This window comes from Gopherus flavomarginatus, chromosome 17 (genome assembly GCF_025201925.1).
Source record: "Gopherus flavomarginatus isolate rGopFla2 chromosome 17, rGopFla2.mat.asm, whole genome shotgun sequence".
Taxonomy (NCBI): Eukaryota; Metazoa; Chordata; order Testudines; family Testudinidae; genus Gopherus; species Gopherus flavomarginatus.
In genome coordinates, this window is record NC_066633.1 from 12,884,575 (window position 1) to 12,902,220 (window position 17,646).

Genomic DNA, 17,646 nt, shown 5'->3' on the forward strand with positions numbered 1-17,646 from the left:
GAATTTGATGAAATACTGTTACTGCTTGTGGCTGTGGAGGAACCCTAAGGCATGGATATTAGAGAGTATAAAAGTCAAAGGATTATGTGCCTTATTTGCTGAATATCAGGTTTCTCCGCAAACATCCTTCACAATGCAGCATCCCACTCCGGCAGCGGGAGGCTGGGGGCAGGGGAGAAGGCTTCCTTCTCACAATGCAGAGTTGCAGACCCCTAGCACAGTGGTTCTCAAACTTTTGTACTGGTGATCCCTTTCACATAGCAAGCCTTTGAATGCGACCCCCTTATCAGTTAAAACCACATTTTTATATATTTAACACTATTATTAATGCTGGAGGCAAAGTGGGGTTTGGGGTGGAGGCTGACAGCTTGTGACCCCCTGAGGGTTCCTGACGCCCCGTTTGAGAACCCTTGCCCTAGCATGTCTTCAGTCTTGCTCCTGAAGAGAAGACCAGGGGCCTCATAGGACTGATTTTGGATCTTCCCTTTGCAGCCCTCTCCTTTCTTGGGTTGGATTTGGGGCCGCCTCCATTCTGGGACTAGAGGACACCCCTTCCCCTACAGAAGGGGCTCTCAAACTGGGGGTTGGGACCCCCTAGGGGGTCGCAAGTTATTACATGGGGGGTCGTGAACTGTCAACCTCCACCCCAAACTCTGCTTGCCTCCAGCATTTATAATGGTGTTATAAATTAAAAATACTTTTTTTATATATTTAAGGGGTCGCACTCAGAGGCTTGCGATGTGAAAGGGCTTGCCAATAAAAAAGTTTAAGACCCGCTGCCCTACAGGATTTGAGGAGGCACAGGATGGCTGTGCCAGAGGCAGGCTGCTGAGCCTCCCCCCCCCCCTTCCCTCTTTTCTGCGTCCTCGCCTCTCACCGCGGCCATCTTTATTCCTGGCACCGACCCCCTCTGCCTGTTTGCTTCCTGCGACTAGTCTGAACGCTCCCTCCCCCATTGGGTCCCCGGCTCTAAGCCGAGGTAAATGCCCCCTAAACGGATAAGCGAGGGAACAACGGGAGGCTCGCGCAACACTCCCTACAGAGACCCTGTGCCCGTAACCAAGATGGCGATCATGGCAGTCACAGTAGTACGGTGGCATTGTCGCTGTTAACTGATGTCATTCCGCAGTGCCGTTCTGGTCTCCATGGGAACCTACGCGGCTGGCTTGGGAAGATGGCGGCTCTAGAGAGGCCGACGGGGGCCGCTCGGGAACGGGAGTCCAGGCTTCTGTGCGTCTAGAGAGCCGCCCCGCTACCGCGTGCCTTCCCCCCGCCGCCGGGATGTTCGGGGACAGCGCGGCACGCGGTGCCGATGTGGAGTCGCTGTGGCGAAGAGACCAGGGGACCCGCTGCGAGGCGGTGAGCGGCCGGGCTGGCTGTGGGGGCAGGGCAGGAGCCATTCGCCGGGTTGGTGGGTACCTCGGCCCTTGCTCCTGCACCCGGCGTCCGCTTGTCTTCCCGGGTCCCCTGCAGCTCCGTGCTGCCTCCCTGCATGAACTGCTGCCGCAGGGTCCTAGTGCCCCCCGGCACTACGGCCAGGGCAGGCTGACCCTGAGCCTGCCCTTCCCCCTCAGACCCTTTCATTTTCCGGGGGATCCTCCACCAACACAGCCCCCCCATCACCGCCCCTGCCCCACGCTGGACAAGGGGCAGCCCCACCCCCAGTGAGGCTACAGTGAGGGGTAGCAGCAGGGGAGGAGCCGCACATGTGATCTCAGAGCCCCCCCTTCCCTGGCACCCAACACAGGAGAGGCGAGAGGGCTTCCTGTGCTTGAGAGGGGCCCTAGGACCAGGTGCAATGCGAGGTGAGTGTGGTGCAGGGAGGAAGTGCTCCCCCCCAGCTTGCTGCTGCCTGCGAGCAGAGGTCTGGGGGGAATCCTCCTCTCTGGCCCTTGCAGAAGAAGAGGTGTTTATGTTCAAGGCCCAGCTAGATATAGGGAATAGGGAACATTATTTACTACTTTGCATAACACAAGAATCAAGGGTCACCCAATGAAATTAGTAGACAGCAGGTTTAAAACAAACATAAGGAAGTACTCCTTCACACAGTGCACAGTTAACTTGTGGAACTCACTGCTGGGGATGTTGTGAAGGCAAAAAGTATAACTGGGTTAAAAAAAATAATTAGATAATTTCGTGGAGGATAGGTCCATCAATGGCTATTAGCCAAGATATTCAGGGACACAACCCATGCTCTGGGTGTCCCTAAACCTCTGGCTTCCAGAAGCTGGAACTAGACAACAGGGAATGGATCACACCATAATTGCCCTGTTCTGTTCATTCACTCTGAAGCATCTGGCAGTCATCACTGTTGGAAGACAGGATACTGGGCTAGATGGCCCATTTGTCTGACCCAGTGTGGCCATTTTTATATTTTTATGTAGGTATGCTGCACTAGAGAAGCAAGAATGAGGGGAAGCTATATCCATTCATGTTGATAATATGCTAAAAGTAACTGAATTTTCTTACCCTAGTAGTACAGTACATAGATAGTGTGGACCCCAGTGCCTTATACATCTGTTAAAATGTGAGTCCCATGTTTTCCACTCCCATAACTCTGGGACTGGCCTTTCCTACTTATTCTCCTGAGTACCTATTCACTGTTGATTTGGGGGAAGTCAAGGAGCAAGTGACCTCTGTTCCTCTGAGACTAAAACGAGGGTTGCTCCATAAAGTGACTTGCTAGAGATGTACTTAGATTTGATGTTTCTTCTCTTTGTGAAACATGATTTCCACTGGCCTGAGAACTGTTCTTGCATGCAGGACCCACAGTGCATACAAGCCACCAATTAGCCAGGAACCCAATATGCAGGGTCCCTTTTGAATATATATTCAGTATATGGAATGACAAAAGGGAAGTGACCTAAATGGGTCTCTGTGCACCCATCTTTCGTTGTTTCATTTGTGGAACATTATTCTTCTTGCAACAGAAAAGCTGCCAGACTGGGGAGATCTCAACCGTGGAGGCTGCAGTACAATCACATTTCAGCCGGGATGCTGGCATGCAGACCGATCAAAGTGAGGAGACTATCCAAAACTTGGATCTCCAGAAGGAAGCTCCTGTGGATTATGCTGGCCTGCTCTCATTCCTTCAGGGAGTGGAGGATGTTGTTATCAAAGAGCTGAATAAAAACTGGAGAAGTCATGCCTTCGATGGCTATGAGGTGAACTGGGTAGATCAGAATGAAACGGTAGGTTGATAGAATTCAGAGGAGTATGACCATACTAGACAGTGCCCATAGCAACAGTTGGCTGTAGTACCAGGTGCTGAAACTATCATTGCTTGACTCTGTTAATAAGAAAATAAATATTCTTTCTCCTTTTGCCTTCACATCAGTGTAGATAGGTAACCTGTCCTTGTGAGTAGCAACCGTGTGTGATACTGGCTTCATCAAAAGGAAGCTTACAACTGGAGTAGGTTAGTTTCCTCCTCTCTGCAACCAGTGCAGTTTAGATCTTCCTGCCATGTTCTTCAGGAAATAGTGTATTAATAATTGTCTAGCAGCATCTGGAAGTCATTGCAGTGCCTGTGGTTTGGCAGCTCTACCTGGGGAGCTGATGATTATCCAGTGTGCCATGTCCAGGAATGTGGGCAGCTGGTAGCTATTGGTGCATGCTGGGTATGTTTATTGCTACCTCTTATCAGATTATGGTTTGAAAGCACAGTGTAGATCTTAAATCCCCATAATTGTGGAGCAGGACTGCCCCAAGCCTTTGGGGGATGGGTTCCTTAGTATTTTCCGTAATTGCTCTGAAGATAGTAGAGTGGACCCACTGTGAGATGACATAATGGAGGGACATTTGGTTTGGTGGGAGCATGCAGAGTTTTGGATGTGGTACTCTCAACAGGAGGCAATCTTCTGTCTTACCTGTATTTACAAACCAGAGTTTATGTCTCTCTAGACTCTTCTGCTATAAAGAGGGTGGGTGTGTGGATCCTGACCAGGATATTGGTCTGTGGAGATAACGTGATTCTTTCTTCAGTCTCTGAATATAGATCCTAATTCTCTATATCTCCATAGGTTGTTGGCTTAGTATTTGGATTTCATCTTTTCCAGGTGTTCTGTTTGCATAGCTTATCATACCCAGAGGCTCAGGATCAGAAATTGCAGGTGACCAGCATCTCCTGGAATGCCACTGGATCAGTTGTTGCATGTTCTTATGGCAGGTGAGCACCTGAGTTGATCCAGAGCATAACTGAGAGTGGTCTATGAGATATTTCAGACTGGCCTGTATTCAGAAGCATTGGAGGATGTTCACTTGCTTTGTAATAACTAACCATGTGTATAAGCAACTTATTTATGTTGAAAAAGATATTTAATTGATATTCAGAAAAATCAGAACCCTTTCCTTTCTGTCCATTATCTCCAATCCCCAAAACTAATCTATATTTTCTCAGTGTTTTGTTCTTGGGTAGATTATGTTGAAAAATGCAAAGAGAAGCTGTTTGTATTTGTGTGCAGTGTGTGTGTGTATGTATGGGATAGTTGGGTGTGCATACTTGCCTTCGTTATAAAATGTCTTGTTAGCCATCACATGGTCTTCAAGCCCATATGGAATGCACCTAGTGCTCATACACAGAAATGCTCTCAGCAGTGTACTCGCATGGCAGATACTATTTGGATTAGAATTTCTTCCAGCAAGGCTAATCACCATTTTAGTTTGCTCTGTTATTGCCAGTCTGGACAGAGATTGCAGGTATAATAGCACCAGCACTACAAGTAGTCCTCTCACTGCCGGCACATAGCAAATAGGTCATTGCTGAAGTTGCTTGTCTGATTTACTTTCCCACACACACAGTTCCTGGTACCTTACTCTGGGAAACCCATTATTTCAGAAAGTGGTTAACATCATTGTCGAGTTGATTGGGATTAGCAAGTGCAATATAGCAAACATTTGTGTTTCATGGGATTTCCAGCTCTAGGAACTTTTCACATGGCAGTAATTGCTATGGATTTGCACTGTCCCTATCAAACAAGGGTTGCACTCTGATAAACACAAAGTAAATGAAATAGCTACAAAGCAGAAGGGAAGTAGAACTTTGTCTTTTGAGAGGTTTATTTCCTTTGTCCTTTCAGAGCTACAAAATTAAACAAATCATGAGGGCAGCTTAATTGGGGCAAATAAACATGGAAATGAAATTGGATTTAGGCCTTGAGAGATGTCAGTAGCATGACTTGTGTAATGTTATCTGCACCGTTTGGAGGTGCAAATGGGTGTGAATGAGACTTCATGTTTGTATGACCTCAGCAAAAATGTCATTATGTACATGGTTAATTAAACAAATGCCTCATTTTGTCTTTGAGATGGGTTGGGGAGATTGTTGTACATCACTATCAGAGCCCTCCACGCCAACATCAAAGGTCGGCTTAACGGCTACTCTCTCCTGGCCAAGCAGAACTGAGTAGCACTTCAGCCCCCCATCAGTTCTCCTTATTTAGCTGCAGTGATCACTGCTCAGCAGCACAACACTTTTCTTCTCCAGAGCACGTTCAAACCCTGAACTCCTTGTTGGAATGAAATGTTGTTGGCTTTTCATGCTCTCTGCAGAACAGTTGCTTTTGGTAACTTTAAAAGGAGAAATGTTGTGTGCTTTCTTTGAACGGTGTCTGTGAAGCAACTTTCCCCAGTGTGGATTCCAGGCTGTTCCCTTATTAGTATAGTTAATAGGTCCTGTCCTGTAATAATGATTTATATCAAAGAACTGCTGTCAAACACCCCATCATACTGGGGTGCACCAACACTTATTCATAAATGTAGCAGTCCACAGAGATGCATTGTAACCCCGGCCTCCTCTAAACAAAGCCTTTTGTAGCCCCAGAGAGCATGTGTCAATGGAAATGTGAATCTGCTTAGCTGAGTCTCTCTGTAACAATGACTGGATGACATGTAGTTTCTATCTTGACTTCTTTTCTTTTCCAGACTGGATGATGGGGACTGGAGCACAGAAAAATCCTATGTTTGTACCTGGAATTTGGACAGAAGGGGGTTAAATCCAAAGCGTCCTGATCTAGTGGTGGATGTTCCCAGTTCTGTCATGTGCCTGGCTTTCCATCCATCACAGCCATCGTTGATCGTTGGTAGACTGCTCTTGCCTTAGATTTTATTTTTAATTGTTTCCTTATTGCCTTCAACTAGTGCTGCTGATTTTCTCTTCAGGGCTACCTGGGTAGGGTGACCAGACAGGAAATGTGAAAAATTGGAATATGGGGGTGGGGGGTAATAGAAGCCTATATAAGAAAAAGACCCAAAAATCAGGACTGTCCTTATAAAATCGGGATATCTGGTCACCCTATACCTGGGACTCCTCCCAAGAGGAATGGCAGTGCACTTCCTCAGTTAGTTCCCAAGCCCCAAGGCACGGGAAGTGTTGCTGCCAAATGTGTAATTGCTGTTTTATCTGTGGCACTAGGAATCAAGACCTTCCCTTGTCTTAATGCAACATTCCCTTCTCTTAGTAGGCTTTGCCTGTTTTATACTACCTCTTGGAGCACCGAGAGAGTCCTGGTAAGAAAGTGGGGAACCTGGGAGATGGGGGAGGTAGGGCAAAATCAGTCTTTGCGTAAGTATTGGTTCTTTTTCAAGATGGCTGCATATTCCCACTTATGGTATTGCACTGCCTAGTGATGCCTAATGGCAGAACCTTCCGTTAGCATTCTCTCTTAGAGTGCTCTTGCATCCTCTTGTACCCCTCCCCTCAGCTGTCTGAGAGCGAGGCTGTATGTGGACGCAACATCATCTACCACCTCAGTTTCTTTCAACCATGAGCTTGCATGGAAGTGAACCGCTCTGAATTGTTTGGGTCTAGAGTTCTTTCTCCTTGAGTATTCATAGGTGTTTTATTGTTGTTAATAATAGTTAGTATAAGTACAGAAATAGTTACTTAATTGTTAGTGTTTCATTTCTGGGTGATGGTGGAACTGAAGAGGAAGAAGAAACCAAGATTCAAGAGGTGTGCTTCATGCCCTACTGCCTTCTCAGCAGTGGATGACCACATCAGGTGCCTCAAGTGTTTGAGAAAGGTCACTCTCCGTCTGAGTATTCTATCTGCTGAACTTTGATACCCCAGAGCTCACAAGCAGAGGCAGAACACATTGCCAGGGCTTCTCCTGAAGGAGGCTCTTGAAGCTAAACCCTTGGAATCCGGATAGTCATTGGAACCAAGATATGAGAGGCACTTTTGATTTCTGTGACTTCAGGAAAACTGAAGCAGTTGGAGGATTTCAGGAAGTCGGAACCTCCATAAGTTTTGGCTCCAATTCTCACTGTTCCTGCAATTAGGTCTTTGCTATGTCAGAACCAAGGGCCACGTGGTCAGCTCCAGCTGTCTTATTGGATCCATTGTATTCTTACAGAACGTCTATGGCTCCAACGGTCAAGGTTGGTTCTGGGGTCAGCTTTGGGAGCCAGGAGCGTGAGTCTGGTGTTGGATCCGCTGCTGTCTACTTCTTTGTCTCTGACCTTGGCTTCTGCTTTGGTTCCACTTTTTCAGTTCTGCAGAATACTGTTACATGGTATCTCAGGCTAACTGTGAGGCTTCTGATCAATCCTCAGATCTGAGCAAAAAGCAGAGGACCTTGAGAAAGAGGCAGGCTTCGCTGGCCTCCTCATCTGTAAGGAGAGTAGAACTGTCTGTACTTCCTCCTCCTAGGACTCCTACAGGATCATTGCAAAGGTTTCATCCTGACCTCCCTCAAGGTTCTTTGGTATCTCCAGTGCACTCTGTCACAGATTCAGTGCCAGATCCGTATCTGAAGGAGGCTAGAGGAAGAATTAAGAGGCCTGTTTCTTTCTGGTTTGCCCCTCCCTTTGGTGGTCCTCCTGTGGGAGTGCTCCTGAATCTCAGTTGTTGGGAAGACTGACAGTCCTTGGAGTCATGGCCTTATTGGGAGCTGCTGCAGGAATTTTTCAGTTATCCTCCACATGGATGGAGAAGTGAGCTTTCATCTGCTAAGGATCCAGTGGTGTGGAAATCCCAGATCCCGTTCCTCCAGATCTGTCTACATCTCAGGCAGTGGTGCCTGATAATTGATAGCATCTCTTTTTGAACAGGAGCATGTGGACACACACTGTGATCCTGATTTGTCACCCGATGAGCATGTGGAAGTTGCTTCAGTCTCCTTTCCTTTTAAGGATATACATTATTTCATGAATTAGTGGATCATGTGATGTCCACTTTGAATCTGCCTTCAGTGCCTGTGGAAGAAATTTCTCATCCAATGTTTGACATTCTTGGTGCTACTTCCAGGAATAGGCTATCCCTACCTATTTTGGATGTTACTTTGGCCAGCTGAATCCGTGTGGTCTGTTCTTGCTTCTTGTCAACCTGTCTCCAAGAAAGCTGGCAAACTATATCATTTACCTTCAGAAGGATTTTCATGTGGACCCTGTACCTAAGTCACTGGTGGTGGCTGCTGCCAGTAGCAGAGCAAGATCTGGACAAGCTCACCGTATCCTTATTGACAGAAAGGGGAAGAAGATTCTTCCTTAATGAGAAAGGTGTTCTCTTCTTTATCCTTTGGTATTAGGGTGGAAATTTACCAAGCTGTTGTGTCCTGCTATCAGTTTCACTTGTGGGAGAAGATATTGCTGTTTATGCAGGAGTTGCCAGATGACAAAAGGAGATTGAATAACACAATTTCAATGGAAGGTCAAAATATGGTGAAAAACTCCTTTAGGGTTTTGTTTGATGCCTTGGACTCTTCTGCTAGCATATTGGCTTTTGTAGTGATGCTGAGGAGACGTGCTTGACCTCATTCCTTTTCTCTGGAGATGGACACAGACATAACGTTGAAGGGGATGGTCTTTTCAGTGAAAATACAGATGAGTTGCTGAAAAAATTGAAGGAGACAAGATTGACAAACTTGTTCTTTGGTCTTAATTGCTTCTTTGCGTTGTCAGAGGCAGTACTATCCACAGTCATCTTCAGCTTATTACCCAACAAATCAGAGATGTCAGCAACAGTACCAGTGGGCTACATCCTTTCAGAGCAGCATAAGAAGAGGTCATTTAAATCAAGACCTAAATCTAAGAAGTCTTCTATTTCCATGACTATTTTGTCTCATGCCAGACCTCAGATGTGATGGGAAGATCAAGAGTCAAGAACCAACCATCTAGGATCCTTCCCTTCCTCTGTTTGGAGAGAGGCTAACCCTTTTTATTAGTGCATGGAGGCTTATAATATCAGACAAATAGGTTCTAGAAGTTAAAGAAAAGAGCTATGCCATACAGTTTGAAAGACTCCCCTTCCAATTCCCCAAACCCTTCCTTTGTCAGTGAACCTGAACATTAACATGCCACACATTACATTGATTAAAAACTGGCTAACTGATAGGTCTCAAAATGTAATTGTAAATGGGGAATCGTTATTGAGTTGGGTACGTTTTCAGTTGAGTCCTGCAGGGATGGGTTCTTAGCCATACACTACTTAACATTTTTATTGATGACCTGGAAGAAAATATAAAATCATCACTGATAAAATTCGCAGGAGACATGAGAATTGGGGGAGCGGTAAATAAGGAAGAGACAGGTAACTGATTCAGAACAATCTGGATTGCTTAGTAAACTGTGCGAAGCAAAACAATATGTATTTGAATACAGTTAAATGTAAATGTGTACAGCTAGGAACAAAGAATGTAGGCAATACATACAGGATAGGAACTTTATCCTGGGAAGCAGTGACTCTGAAAAGGATTTGGAAATTATGGTGGATAATCAGCTGAATATGAGCTCCCAGTGTGACACTGGCCAAAAGAGCTAATGCAATCTTGCGATGCACAAACTGGGACATTTTGAGTAGCAGTAGAAAGATTATTTCACCTCTTTATTTGGCATTGGTGCAACCACTGCAGGAATACTATGTCTTTTGGTACCCACAATTCAAGAAAATGTTGATAAATTGGAGAGGGTCAGAGAAGAGCCATGAGGATGATTAAAGGATTAGAAAACTTGCCTTATAGTAATAGATGCAAGGAGCTTCATCTGTTTAGTTTAACAAAGCAAAGGTTAAAGGGTGACTTGATTACAATCTATAAGTATCTATGTGGGGACAAACATTTAATAATGGGCTCTTCCATCTAACAGAGAAAGGTATAACATGATCAAATGTCTGGAAGTTGAAGCTAGACAAATTCAGATTGGAAATAAGGAGTATCTTTTGAACAGTGAGAGTAATTAACCATTGGAACAATTTACCAAGGCTCGTTGTGGATTCTCCATTACTGAAAAATTTTAAAACAAGATAGGATATTTTTCTTGTGTAGCTGCAAGCCCCATTCCAGAGCCTGGCAGCTGTGCCACATTGCCGTCCAAGATCGCCTGGTTAGCACATTCCCATCACCCATGGGGAAGGTTGCTGTGAACTCCGCCATCCCAGGAATGGACAGACAACTGCGACTGGACATCATCATCACCATCGAAGACTGGAAGAAGATCATTATGATGGACGTCACAATTCCCTTGAAAACAGGACCCCGGTTTTCCACGATGCCCGATCTCAAAAGCTGGAGGAATATGACCATCTGGCCGAAACATTGAGAGCAAGGGGCTATGAGGTCCAAACTTGCGCACCGATTGTCGGAGCCCTAAGCGTATGGGTCCTCAGTAATGAGTTACTGTTGAGAGAATGTGGAATCGGTCAATGCTACTCTTGGCTGATGTGGCAACTCATGGTGTCAGAAGCCATCAAGTAAGTGATCAAGGGATGTCTACCTATAACGCATCACCGAATGTTGCCACTACCAGGAGGGATGAGCTGGAGTGCCAATGAGAAGCGCAGTCAAGAAAGTAATTCACATACTTTCCTGATGGATTGCATTTTCTAATGGACAACCTACCCTAAATTCTCAATTACTGAGGGAAAATCTTCACTCGTTGATATATTTGCTTTCTACAACCAATTCTCTGTGTAACTTTTCATGAGTGATGTATCTGGAAATTCGGATGCTAATATCTAAACTGTATTGTTAAACTTACTCACCTAAATTTGGGTTATTGCTGATTATGCACTATATGTATCTTATGACTTTTAAAACAAACTTTGTATCTGTAGATAATCTAAGCACTATACCCAGATGTAGATACTCTTTTCTTAACTTGTGTATTATATAATATTTTAACATTAGCTTTAATAAAAAATTTAAACCTGTTTTTATCTGTTAAGATGCCATTCATCATTGGGATAATGTCAGCTAGAAGGATGAGTGAATTGAATGCCTTGATGGCTGATCCATTGTTTACTACTTTTCATAAAGATAAGGTAATTCTTAGTCCTGATCCCAGATTTTTGCCAAAAGTGGCATCTGACTTTTAAATCAATCAGTTACTTTGCAAGCATTTTTTCCAAAGCCTGTTATGGATAAGGGGGGGATCTGTTATATATACTTCGGATGCAAGAAGAGCTCTTGCATATTAATTAAACATAATTTTAAAGTTTTTGAAAATCATCCCGATTTGTTTTATGCTAAGAATTATATGGGTTATGTCATCTTCCTAGACTATTTCTAGATGGATTAAACAACGCATTGTTGAATATTGTACATGACGGTACAATCACATTCCACCAGAACTGTGGCAGCTAAGGCAAGCAAGTCCCTGCTGCTGAAATCTGCAGGGCTCTGACCTGGAATTTTGTACACACATTTACTAAGTATTATGCCCTTGATTTGGCCTCCGGGGTTGATGGTAGATTTGGCAGAACAGTGCTTCAGTCTCTATTTCATTAGGACTCTGTTCCTGCCTCCCGGTTATTTTCAGCACTGCTTATCAATCTGTCCCATAAATTGGAATATACAGAGCCACTTGAAAAAATGAAGATTACTTATGTGTAACCGGAGTTCTTCAAGATGTCTCTGCATATTCACACTTCCTACCCGTCTTCCCCTCTTTCTCAGAGTCCTGGTTTATTCTGCATGTCTGTTTTGCATTGGAAGAAACTGAGGAGTTAGAAGGCGCTGTGGCCTTGCCTTCAGAACGTTTGGAGACACTGAGGCGAAAGGTAGGAGAGGGCACAAGAACAGTAATGGACACTGCTAGGTTCTACCATTATGCACCACTAGGTAGTGCAATACCCATGAGTAGGAATAGGCATAACCATCCTGGAAACTCTTTTACATAGTATTGCATCCACTTACATCAGAGCTGAATATGTCCCCTGTGTGGATGCAAATCAGTTGAAACCTATAGCACTGTTCTTGCTTACACCAGAGATTAATTTATTTTCCCTTGGCCCTTTTTGTTCAGGACAACTCTTTCTAGGGGCCAACCTATTTGCAGTCAGTAACAAAGTAAACCGAGCCTGTCATGCTGTGTGTGACTTTCATTAGTAGCCATTGCTTATGTTCCATTGATCCTTTGTCATCTACAGGTGGCCTTTACAGTGGGGAGGTCTTGATATGGGACACGAGCAGGATAGAAGATCCCTTGATCTGGAGGACAGGGATGACAGATGACACTCATACAGATCCAGTTTATCAGGTAATAGGGGTCAGTCCACGCTTTAGTGGGATGTTCATTGGGTTGGAGGGCAGGGGAGGAATCACAATCCTGACATTTCAATCCTTTATTTCCTGGGCATATTCAGACCTGCTTAATACTTGCACAGTTGCATTGAAATCTTTAAATTCCCATTGCTAGATTAACTTAACCTCAACACAGTTGAATAGGGCAAATCCTCATGAGACTGGTTTGCTGGTCGTGTTACCTAATGTAGTTTGTCCTGAGACCTAGTAGTGTTCTTGAATGTTGGGTTACTGGGCTTGGTGGGTTTAGTGAGGCCCCTTTTCAGAGTTCTCTCATGTTGGGAACAGGTTGACTGGTTACAGGACCCAAAGCACAGTCACCACTTCCAGATTCTGAGTGTATCCACAGATGGAAAGATCCTTGTGTGGCGGACACAGAGAGATGGTCAGCTGATGTTAGTTGAAGGTTTCGCCTTAGTTGCTCAGCAGATCCCTTGGAGTATGAAACTTAAGAAGGTTAGTTCAGTAATTCCAGAGAACATTGACTTGAAACAACCTTTTAATGGGCTTGGTGTGAGTTAGAATAGCTTGGGTTATGAGAGAGCACAAGTAGGTGGCTGTAGCTTCCATGTGATGGGGAAGCAGAGAGAGAATAAAGCCCATTTATCAACAAGCACAGTAAACTTTGGCTTTCCCATTACCAACCCACAGGATAGTGTGGAAACTAGCCACTTAGAAATTTGGATGCTGCAGCCTTGCCCTGAACTAGAGCTAAATGACCAGAGCTGTAAGCAGCTAAGTTCTCCATCCTGAACTTGAATCCTTATTTTATTTTTACAGAACTGATCCTCTAACGTTAAGTGGTTGGTGCAGGTCATGCAGGCTATGATTAGTATAGGTTTCATGTACATGTATGTTAAATTTCCGAGTCCTTGTGTCTCATGGTTTGTCCCCTTTCCCCAGCGCACACGTGGGGAGACAGCTGTGGGTGTGACCTCGCTCTCTTTCTCCTGCTTTGATCCCAGTGTGTTTATCGTTGGTGTGGAAGGTGGATATTCTCTCAAGTGCTCCACTGCGGTAGAGACTGCTGCTGTCCCTAGGACAGGTAGCTCTGTTCCCCTCAAGGCACCTGCAGAGTTTGCCTTTTCTCCTCATGGTGGACCTGTGTACGGTGTAAGCTGCTCACCTTTCCACAGGCAAGTAATGGGCAGACTGCATTGGCACCAAATGTTAGTTTAAGCAGCAAAGAATCCTGTGGCACCTTATAGACTAACAGACGTTTTGGAGCATGAGCTTTCGTGGGTGAATACCCACTTCTTCAGATGTTAGTTTGTTACACTACCATCCTGTTCTAATTGTGGTTTTCCTGAGTGAACTGGGCGGTGGGAAAGAGCTGATCAAGGGCTACATGCCAGAAGCCCTGCTGTATGTGTCACACTGGAATGCTGTTACCTTCAAGGGAGTTGCACAAACTTACGCTGAAGATGTCCCTTGTATAGGTGCAGCTTCATTGAAGCCCATCGCATTGTCCCTATTTACACCACAGCTGAACTTACTTCCACTGGGCTCTTTTTTATTCAGGACAACTCTTCCCATAGTTCCATTAACAACTTTGTGGAAACAGGCTGTCCCCTAAAATCAGCTGTCCATCACGCTACTTGTGACTTTCATTAGCAGCCATCTGAGTTTAAATTTGGAAGTGCACACTCTGTTTGTTATTAAATGGTGCACCTACAGACTATTTAAAATGTCCATAAATCTGTTTTCTTGAAACATGGTGGGAGTCCTGATACTGCATGTAATTTGCATGGGAGTGACCAGATTAGGCTAGCCCCCTAGATCCTGATCCTTACATACAATGTCTCTAGAGACTACAGGGCCAAAGATGCAGTGATTCACGTGACTGCAGTTGATAGTGACTAACAAAGAAAAAAAACCACTGAGTAAAGACAAATAATTTGAGGAATGTTGACACCATTCAGTCGAAAGGGCCATACATAAAGAAGCCACATACCTAACGTACATCAACTCTCAGGCTGCTTAAGTGAACTCTGCTCTGTGTTCTTAATACTGATCCCCTAAGAAGTGTTTCTTATTTTCTCCAGGAATCTCTTTCTGAGTGGTGGCACTGATGGACATGTTCACTTGCACTCCATGCTGCAGGCACAGCCCCTTATTTCCCTCCAGTTATCAAAGAAGTATCTGTTTAGTGTGCGCTGGTCTCCAGTACGACCCTTGGTCTTTGCAGCTGCCACTGGAGAAGGTAGGTACCCTCCAGCTGCTTATTCTTAGGAGAAACCAGGTCGTCTTTTGGGTTCTAACACTAGTGCTATGTAAAAGCTTACTGCTTAGCACTTAACTTAATTTGACAGCTGGGGTTTCTAAGCTGTCAGTTGGTATAATGCAGTGGTTTTTAGATCATCAGGTCTGGAGTATCCACTACAGTTGTCATATCTTTCCCATTGCTAAAGTCTGTCTGGCCCCAGACTTGTGTGGATATGGGAAATTTGCTATACCATGCCCTGGCTAAAACTGTTTCCAGCTTTCAGGTGTTTAAAGCACTCATAGTGCAAACTACTAGTGCTAAAAATGACTGACTTTAGAAACTGGCATTTAAAGATGTCTAAAGGGCTGCAACATAACTTCTGCTAGCAGCTGGTTTCAGACTGCCCTGACTCTAGTGAGTAGATCTACACTTTATTGTAGCACTGCTTAACTTTGATACTGCCAGCAGGGGAGGACTTTAATCCATACTGGAGGGAAAGCTTGAACTAACACTGTTATTACATTTGTTTTAAAGGAGAAGTGCAGCTGTTTGATTTTGGAAAGAGCTCCCAGAAACCTGCAGTTTCTATAAAGCAAGCTTCTGCTCAGAGTCCTGTGTACTGCATAGAGTTTAACTTCAAGCAACCTCAGCTTCTGGCAGCAGGGGATGCCAGTGGCATGCTGAAAATATGGCAGCTGAGTTCAGACTTTATTCAACAGGGACCAAGGGAAATGAATCACCTTGAGCAGCTGGCAAATGAAGTCACTGATTGAGACACTAACAGGCCAATGTTATCATTTGAATCTTGCTACAGCATAGGGTTGTTACTGTTTCTACCCAAAACTGGTCTGTAAAACATGTCCATTACTTTGTAATGGAGAGCAAGGTCAGTCCTAGTCACTCTTACCCTCATTACCTGAAGCTATGTAATGAGCAGAAGAGACATTCTACTTTGTTTGAGTCACACTTCAAATTGGTACTCAAGCATAAAGATGATTAAACACAAGTTGAAAAATTTTTGCTGCAGTTTTGACAAGTAACTTTTATTGAAGCACACTGCAATATTTGTTGCTTTTCTAAGAGTTTTAAGCTAAGCAGTTTAAGGTTACATCAGAAAGTAGCATTGATTATTGTACAACACAGAGATGCATGCAGGGCTACAGTTGGCAAACGCGAGTATGTTCTCTGTATTTTTAAAGGTTAGTGCTTTTATATCAATTCACAAACAGTGAACGTGTAAATTCTATGTAATCATAAGCAGAAGTAAGTTCTCTGCCCTTGCTATCCATGTAGGGCTTCATGTGAGAGATGCAGTAATCTGCCTGTTCCCTGGTCAGGTTCTGAAACACAAAATTGAAGATAAGGTGGTTAGTAGCCTCTCAGTGGTGAAGACTAAGCTGTTTTCATTGGTAAAGTACTTATCTGTAAACCTCCTTCTCAAGATAATGGATTGTAAGTTACACTAAGGCCACAGACTCAGAGCTAGGACTGGAATTCAAGAGTGTGTGGCTCCTGCACATTTATGCAGTATTTTTAAGATCCCCCACTCAGACAAAAATAGGTAACTTCCACTTCTCAGATCAGTCAGTTGACTTCTGTCCTGATCTCCCTCCCACTGTCAGGATCCACAATAGAAAACTTGTTACTTGGTGACTTTTCTTTCTGGACCTGTTCTCTCCTCCAGCTTGGGGAGTTTTAACAGTAATGCCCTATTCAACTGTATTGAGGTTAAATTTAATCGAGAGTTTCAATGCAACAGGGAAAGTACTAATCCGGCTTCTTACTGATAGTACACTAGTGCTTTACACTCCACCCTCTCAGTAAGGGATCAAACTTGCAAATAGCTTTAGCTGCATCAATAAAATCTTTCAGTGGCATGGGAAGTTAACAGGTGTAGATCATCCCTGTCAGTCAGCTTTGCAATGGGGTTCACAACAGCTAGAGTTAACTTCCATAGTGCTAGTTGCTGCTGTCTTTCCTGAGATGGGATTTGCACAACTGACACTTACTTGGTAGAGCTCCTCCTTGGTCACATAGGGCTTGCCCTCTGAACTAAGGGCACGGAAAGCACTTTCTATTTCCTCACTGGATTTCACATTTTCAGTTTCCCTGCTGATCATAAATGCCATGTATTCCTGCAGTGAGACATGTCCATCCCTGCCAATAAAACACACACAGCATGTAAACAGACCTGCTTCAGAACACTACTACTTGATGCTATTGAGCTCTCAGCCCATCGAAGCAGGCAGGGCTAGCAGCAGGGTTATCCTTCCTACTTCCCAGACCTGCATTAACTAAGATGGATCGTAAGGAATATTGTAAATGTCTCATGAAAAGCCCGGGGCATAGGGTCCAGATTGTGAGAATTTCTTCACATGCAGATATGCTTTAATCAGACACCAGTTACCGGGTGTAATTTAATGGCTTGTGATATAGAGGAAGTCTGATTCAATGGTTCTTTCTGCTCAAACTATAAAGTAGCAGTGACCATTGTAAAGGAATAATAATTTGAAGAATATGGAGAGGCTGCAATAATGGGCAAAAGCAGCCTGTGACAGACTTTGAAAGTAAAAACAGAACGATTGATATAAGTTTTCTTCTGTCTGTACCTGTTGGGATCTACGGTGTCAAGAATAGCTTCAAACTCTGGATCTGGTTCTCCTTCCTCAACCATAGGCAGGTCGTAGCCTAGAGAACGTAAGCAGGACTTAAACTCCTGGTGATTCAGACGACCAGATTTATCTTTGTCGAAGTGTCTAGAATAGAAAAATATAAATCTTGAAACGTCATTAAGCTAACTGGTTAAACTATACAGTGAACTGAAAACTGGAGTGAGTAAGTACCTTCATATTTAATACAGACAGCACACAGATTCTCTGGAGTCCTTCAGAAAGATCATAAACTGGCCACATCCTTTAGTGA

General features: G+C 44.2%; 2 protein-coding genes across 6 annotated transcripts in view; one reads left to right on the forward strand and one right to left on the reverse strand.

The window, feature by feature from the left end:
• The window catches only part of DYNC2I2 (dynein 2 intermediate chain 2), a 41,684-nt gene extending 26,012 nt beyond the window's left edge, over positions 1 to 15,672 (forward strand). Inside the window, exons 3-11 of one of the 2 annotated variants that reach the window (XM_050926999.1) lie at positions 1,130 to 1,359; positions 2,931 to 3,191; positions 4,059 to 4,168; positions 5,923 to 6,080; positions 12,365 to 12,474; positions 12,807 to 12,974; positions 13,422 to 13,654; positions 14,564 to 14,721; positions 15,259 to 15,672. In XM_050926999.1, the coding sequence (XP_050782956.1) occupies positions 1,282 to 1,359; positions 2,931 to 3,191; positions 4,059 to 4,168; positions 5,923 to 6,080; positions 12,365 to 12,474; positions 12,807 to 12,974; positions 13,422 to 13,654; positions 14,564 to 14,721; positions 15,259 to 15,497 (1,515 nt within the window). In that variant the 5' untranslated portion in view covers positions 1,130 to 1,281 and the 3' untranslated portion in view covers positions 15,498 to 15,672. The remainder of the gene's footprint in view (positions 1 to 1,129; positions 1,360 to 2,930; positions 3,192 to 4,058; positions 4,169 to 5,922; positions 6,081 to 12,364; positions 12,475 to 12,806; positions 12,975 to 13,421; positions 13,655 to 14,563; positions 14,722 to 15,258) is intronic. The other variant, XM_050927000.1, reaches the window with a different exon arrangement.
• Positions 15,673 to 15,739: 67 nt separating this feature from the next.
• Positions 15,740 to 17,646, reverse strand: part of SPTAN1 (spectrin alpha, non-erythrocytic 1) — a 67,644-nt gene continuing 65,737 nt past the window's right edge. For all 4 annotated transcript variants that reach the window (XM_050926996.1, XM_050926997.1, XM_050926995.1 and 1 more), the window contains 3 exons: positions 17,334 to 17,480; positions 16,734 to 16,881; positions 15,740 to 16,064 (listed from right to left, as the gene is read on the reverse strand). In XM_050926996.1, coding sequence (XP_050782953.1) covers positions 15,939 to 16,064; positions 16,734 to 16,881; positions 17,334 to 17,480 — 421 coding nt within the window. In that variant the 3' untranslated portion in view covers positions 15,740 to 15,938. The remainder of the gene's footprint in view (positions 16,065 to 16,733; positions 16,882 to 17,333; positions 17,481 to 17,646) is intronic.